Source organism: Phyllobates terribilis, unplaced genomic scaffold (assembly GCF_046119375.1).
Source record: "Phyllobates terribilis strain yellow unplaced genomic scaffold, ASM4611937v1 Scaffold_1__5_contigs__length_1240528914, whole genome shotgun sequence".
Taxonomy (NCBI): Eukaryota; Metazoa; Chordata; class Amphibia; order Anura; family Dendrobatidae; genus Phyllobates; species Phyllobates terribilis.
This window is the reverse complement of record NW_027362761.1, coordinates 81811570-81818509: the sequence shown is the minus strand read 5'-3', so window position 1 is coordinate 81818509 and position 6940 is coordinate 81811570. Positions and strand designations below refer to the sequence as shown.

Genomic DNA, 6940 nt, shown 5'->3' with positions numbered 1-6940 from the left:
GGAGAGTGATGGGGTGCTACGCCAGATTACCTTCCCTCCACAGTCAACAGACCTGTACCCAATCGAGATGGTTTGGTGTAAGCTGAACAGCAGAGTGAAGGCAAAAGGGCCAACAGGTGCTAAGCATCTCTGAGAACTCCTTCAAGATTGTTGGAAGACCATTTCCAGTGACTACCTCTTGAAGCTCATCAAGAGAAAGCCAAGAGTGTGCAAAGCAGTCATCAAAGCAAAAGGTGGCTACTTTGAAGAACCTAGAATATAAGACATATTTTCAGTTGTTTCACACCTTTTTGTTAAGTATATAATTCCACATGTGTTAATTCATAGTTTTGATGCCTTCAGTGTTAATGTACAATTTTCATAGTTATGAAAATGCAGAAAAATCTTTAAATGAGAAGGTGTGTCCAAACTTTTGGTCTGTACTGTGAGTACTTTTAGTATTCACTTAATCTTTCTGCAGATTTATTGAAATGACAGGAAACCTAAAATCTGTTTACATTTTATATATAGTGGAATGTAATCTGGTTGTGTTTGCTAATAAGCATCTGTCATCTCTTTTGACATGTTTTATGTTCCTTTATTTCCCATGAAATAACCATTCGATCTCCTATAATTCTGAATTCTCTATGATTCCTCCAGGAAATTTGTGGTTAAACTGACAATTAGTTGTTACTAGATTGTTTACATTTTCTGCATAGTGGAATATAATCTCTTTTTTGCTTTAAAGAGCATCTGCCATCTCTTTTGACATGTTTTTTTTTCAGTAAATACCTTATTTTCCGTGAAGTAACTGTTCAGTCCATCCTTATAATTCTACATTGTGCATTTTTCTGTGATTCCTCCTTAAAATGTGTAACTAAACTGCCACTTGGATCTGCAATACCACTCAATAAGCTGTGTCTGACATTGTCGGCACTAACTGTACAGTGTCAAAGTGTGTATGGACATAACCATTTGACAAGATTAATAGTAACACCAAGTTGACAATGTAATAATACAGAGGAACCAAATAATGCAAAGTTCTAAATAAAAAGATGCTTCAGCATTGTTATTTCATATAATCCCACATTATGATATGTGTTGGATTGTGCTTCATTTTTAAAATTCTGTTTAAACACTCTCCGCCTTGATATAAAGTCTGAAGCAAACAGAGCTACAGTATGGAAACATAAGCCAAGGCCATACTTTCTAGTTCTACTAAAAATAAAGTATTACTAGTGGAATTAGCATTCCTATGGAAATTAACATTTTACTTATTTTACTAAGTCTGTCAATTAGTTAGATTAACAGTATTTCTTTTTTACATATTTTACATTGTTGCATATTCTTTCTAAGCATTCTTTTGGGGGATTTTTATTGTCACACATTTGACTTCTGTATAAGCTTTAAGGCCATCCTCTCCAAGTTCTCTTCCATTTCCTGATTCTTTATAGCCTCCAAATCGTGTCTGACAACCCACAATATTGTACGTGTTAACCCACACTGTGCCGGCTTGTAATGCTTGGGTCAAGTTCATTGCTCTGTCCAAGTTTTTGATAAAAATACCTGCCGCTAATCCATATTTTGAGTTATTTGCTCTTTCAATAACGTCCTCTATTTTTCGAAATTTAAATACCGATTGCACAGGGCCGAATATTTCTTCCTTCGCAATCCTCATGTTGTCCTGAACATCAGCAAAAACAGTTGGCTTGATGAAAAAGCCTTCATCGCCATGATGCTCGCCACCACACATTAATTTAGCTCCTTCCTTTTTACCACTTTTAATATAGTCTAAAATTTTGTCATATTGTTTCTTATCTATTTGTGGCCCATGTTCAGTATCCAATTGAAAGGGATCTCCAATTTTTCTTGCTTTAGCTTTCTCATTGGTCCGTTCTATAAAATCCTTGTAAATTGATTCTTCGACATAGGTCCTGGAGCCTGCCAAACAGCACTGACCCATGTTAAAAAATAGAGCTTTGCGACTTTGCTTGACAGCTTGGCCCAGGTCTGCATCTGCCAGTACAATACAAGGGCTTTTCCCACCAAGTTCAAGCACTACTCTTTTAAGATTTGATTCACCAGCTGCTTGTTGAATCAAGCGGCCAACTTTGGTGGAGCCTGTGAAAGCAACTTTATCAATGTCCTTGTGTTTTGCGATTGCTGCCCTGACAGTAGGCCCATAGCCAGTTAAGATGTTCACTACGCCAGGAGGAAACCCAGCTTCCTTTATTAAAGAGGCAATGTATAAAGCAGAGAGAGGTGTCTGCTCAGCAACTTTCATAACTATTGTGTTCCCAGTGGCTAGTGCAAGGGCAAGTTTCCAGCTCTGCATCACCAATGGAAAATTCCATGGAATGATTTGACCACAAACACCCACTGGTTCATGTCTTGTTTTTTTGTCAGGAGAGAAACAGAGTCATCATGGCTTAGAAAAGAATACATATTTTATTGAAACATTCATTTAAAAATATAACCCAAAACATCAAAGTGAAATGCAAGGAAGACAGTGAAATACCCGGCCTGGCCGAGTACTGCCTGCTGGAATACTAAATGCTTAATCACATTCATGTAAGTTTGCAAACAGGAAAAGACACCATAAAGATGAAAACAGTGCACCCGTAGTCCCTGACTAATGAGGCAAAGGTTACAGTGAAATATATAATAAGCCTATGGTTTATAAAAAGACATAATAATGTCAGGGTTGGCAGGCTATTGATGAACTGGCCATGTGGTGGCGCACTAAGTAGTGCACTGCAAAAAGCAGTCAGACAAAGTCTGCTATATAAGGTGCTGTGTGCATGTTTAGATTAGTGTGAAATTTGCAAATGGTAATACACTTAGATAAGCTCTCCTTATAAGAGAATACCCTCAATTCCCTTGTTAGCTAAGTAGCAGGGGAAATGTACCTTTGGTTTAGGAAGTTGTAATAACTGGGGTGGTACTCTTACCAGGGGCTGCAGGCCGTGGACCAGCTGGTCGGATGGGAGTCCCAAAAACGTCCCCCGATGCGCGTTTCGCGGCAGCTGGGGCCGCTTCCTCAAGGGGCAGTGGTGTTTGTGGGAATGGAGGACCTTTTTAAATATTTTGCGCTGGTCACGTGAACACTCACGTGACCGGTCACATGATGCGAGAGGTGCGGGTGTCCCAGAGATGCAAAGATGGTGCATGCGCCCACCGAATCTCATGCCAGGCGCCACCCCCAGGCCGTCAAGACCTGCCGTGCACGCGCGGGCACGCCGCAGAAATAGCGGAAGTGCCCGACCGCGCGCGGACGTCACAGAGACAGCCGGGGGCGCGTCCAGCCACAAGAGGGCCCGCGCATGCGCACCGCGTCAACGGGCAGCAGCACTCACTGAAAAAAGACACGTAGGGGAAAAGGAGGAGGGATCCCAGGTATCAACCAGGTACATATCGGAGAAAAGGAAAGAATAAACAGGAGAATAGATAAGTACATAGTCCAGCATCTGTTACAATTCATCCATAAGTGATCCTTTTCTTTTCCTTTTTCATCAATTTATCATTCCATCCTCCGTTTCATCTGAGCCATTAACATCACATAAATCATTTTAAATAGATATAGATTGGTCCGGTAAAGTGCAAAATCGAGATTAGTTACATTATCTAGAAAAAAACTGAAGAAATAACCAGATTAAAAAAACAATGAAAGCATAGAAATTTTAAAAACAGGAGTAAGCCCAAAAACACTTACGTCCCTAGCGAGCGCAGTAGGGGCAATTAGGGGGGTCACCATATAATATGAGAATAACCACAGGTATAGGGATATTATAGAAAGGAAGAAAATGAAAGAGACTCATTTAGTCCGTGGGGTGACAATGTCCCGAGTGTCACAATCCACTTGGCTTCCACTTGTGCCAAGATCTTTCTAACATTGCCACCTCGTGCACCTAAATGTATTACATCTATCCCACGCACTCTGAGACAGCTAGGGTCGCAGTTGTGAGCAGCCCTAAAATGCCAGGGAGTACTTTTGAGTTCATTTATATCGGCCGCCGTCTTGGCCGCGCCAATGTCGCGCACGTGCTCACGCACCCGTATTCTCAGTTCCCTAGATGTTAATCCAATATAAATTAAAGGGCAATCACACGTGGCATAATAGATAACATTATTAGTGCCACAAGAAATATAGTGTCTGATTTCAAATTGTTTTTTGCCATCTGAGGATGTGAACGTGTTGCAGCGCGCGACATTGGCGCAGGCAAGACACCGGCCACAAGGAAATGTCCCAAGGGTCGGTCCATGAGAACCAAAGGGATTTGGCTGCATAGGGACATAGTGGCTGGAGACTAGGAGATCTTTTAGATTTTTGTCTCATCTTGGGGTCATGAGGGGACGATCCCCAAGAATTGGTCCCAGAGAGGCATCAGTTGCCAAAATGTCCCAATTTTTGGTCATGATTTTCCTCATGGTCTCCCACTCATGGTTGTAACTTGAGATGTAGCGAATTTTCACTTGCCCTGCCTCCATCTCTTTAGTGGTGTTAGAATACAATAAATTGTTGCCTGGGGTCCGCGTTGCTCTGTCATAGGCATGCTTCATACACCTCTTACTGTACCCACGTTGCCTAAACCTGTCCCTCAAATCCACAGCTTGGCATTCAAATCTAAGCTCAGAGGAACAGATCCGCCTCGCCCTCAGGAACTGCCCGACAGGGACGGCCATTATAGTTGAGGGGTGGTGTGCCGTGCCAGCATGTATTAGGGCATTGACTGATGTGGACTTTCTAAAGATGTCGGTCTGGAGGTACCTCTCACAATCGACCTCCAGCGCGACATCCAAGAAGTCAATTCTTTGTGTTGAATTTATACATCAGCCTAATGCCCCATGTGTTCTGGTTTAATTGAGCCATAAACTCCTCAAGCTGCTGAACCGTCCCTCGCCAAAAAAACAAAACATCGTCAATATAGCGGAGCCAGCATAAAATATGGTCCACGGCCCCCGTGCCCTCATCGCCAAAAACATGCCTCTCCCATGCACCTAGGGAGAGGTTGGCGTACGAGGGTGTGCAGGCCGCCCCCATGGCTGTGCCCCGTTTCTGCAGGTATACTGCATCCTTAAATTGCAGCAGCTCGATGATCAATCCGCATAGAGGGCCGCCCAGGTCGGACGCCCCAAGGAAGAGGTGGATCGCCTCCAGGCCAATGGCATGTTCAATACAGGTGTACAAACTTTCTACATCTGCTGTAACAAGCAGTACCCCTTCCTCCAGATGGACACCATCGACCTGCATGAGGACGTTTGTTGTGTCCTTAATGTGAGAAGGTAGTGTCTCAACAATTGGCTTCAAATAGAAGTCGATAAACCTACATATGGGTTCGCATAAGCCACCCAAACCCGACACAATCGGACGTCCAGGCGGGTCGATGGAGTCCTTGTGGATTTTGGGTAAAATATAAAAGGTTGGTGTTTTGGGAAACCGAACGGTCAGGGCCTCCACATTTTTTTTTTTATCTATAATCCCACCCTCACAAGCACGGGCCAGGATCACCTGAAGCGCAGCGGAGAAGGGGGTGGTAGGATTATAATGAAGTTTGGAGTAAGTATTAGCATCCTTTAGTTGTCAGAATGCTTCCTTTTCATATTTCGTACAGGGCCAAATCACGATATTTCCCCCCTTGTCTGCTGCTTTAATTACAATGTCATTGTAGGACTGTAGTGTAGTAATTGCTTTCCGTTGTGATGCTGTGAAATTGTCAAATCTCCTGGAAGTTGATAACGTCCTAAAGTCCTCGGACACAAGCTTGGAGAAAATCTCCACAGCAGGACACAGGGACAGGGGGGGAAAGCACGTAGATTTAGGCCTTGCACATGGGGGCAACCCACCTGATTGGGGAGATTTCTGCTCCTGTAATAGTTCCTCCAAATTTGAAATTGCCTCCTGCTCCGCCGCACTCCAGGATTCACAAGGCCCCGTGCTCTTAGAGTGTAGTTTGTGAAGGATGAGCTTACGTGCAAATAATTGGAGGTCCTTTAAGGCTGTGAAATAATTAAAACCATTAGTGGGAGAAAAGGTCAACCCCTTGCTCAAAACATCCAACCGTTCTGTGGTGAGAACGTGGGAGGACAGGTTGACAATCTGTAAACCCCCCTGGGACCCACTCACCCGTTGTTGTGACTGACCTTTGTTCCTACTAGTCTGTCTAGTCTGGATCCTTTTGGGGATTTACGCCAGAGCATTTTGTCCGTTCACAACTTGCGATTTTTCATGCGGATCCTCCATGGAGGCAGTGGATGATATAGATGTTGATCTCGATCTAGAGTAGAAGACTCATCTCTGTTGAGGACGAGATCTTTTTTTTGAATGTCCCAACTTATACATTCGCTGCAATTGTTTGTCTTGTGCGTCTCGTAGGAATTTCTTTGATTTAAACGACTGGACCTCATTAGCCAACTCCTGGGATTGAATTTCAATTTCTTCATTAAACTTTTTAAAAGACTCATTAGACATCTCTTTCTTCAAGATGGTCTGTAGTTGTTAAATTTCTGTCTCGATCAGTGTTAGGGATGTTTGGTTCATTTCAATAAGTAGATGCATAAATCCAGTTGAGCATGTGTTGGAGTGTTGCTCCCATCTGACTTTAATGGAATCATCATCCACACTGAATGATGGGAAGATCTGGACTCTCAAGCCACGGGGTATAAGACCCCTTTCAATGTATTTTTTTAGGAAGGCTATATTCCACCACAGCCGTGTTCTCTTCCTAATAAGATCCTTGAATTTATTGGTGTGTTCATTAATGCTGAAACCCCCCCCCCATTACTATCATTGTCGTCCTTGCATGCATCATTTAGTTGTAAGAGCCAGGTTCCGTCCCGGGCTCGAAAATCCATGGCGGGCCTGAAACAAACTGTGTGAACCACAGGAATAAATCTAATTAGAAAAATAGCCCAAATATCAAAAAATAGGTGAAAGTGGGGAAACACATTTCCCCGAAACACC

General features: G+C 43.0%; 1 protein-coding gene across 1 annotated transcript; it reads right to left on the bottom strand.

The window, feature by feature from the left end:
- Positions 1-1330: 1330 nt before the first annotated feature.
- On the bottom strand, positions 1331-6448 carry ALDH1B1 (aldehyde dehydrogenase 1 family member B1). The gene is made up of 2 exons (XM_073680934.1): positions 6318-6448; positions 1331-2369 (listed from the first exon to the last, which is right to left on the bottom strand). The coding sequence occupies exons 1-2, from the start codon at positions 6446-6448 to the stop codon at positions 1331-1333; spliced, it is 1170 nt and encodes a 389-aa protein (XP_073537035.1).
- Between the last annotated feature and the right edge of the window lie 492 nt (positions 6449-6940).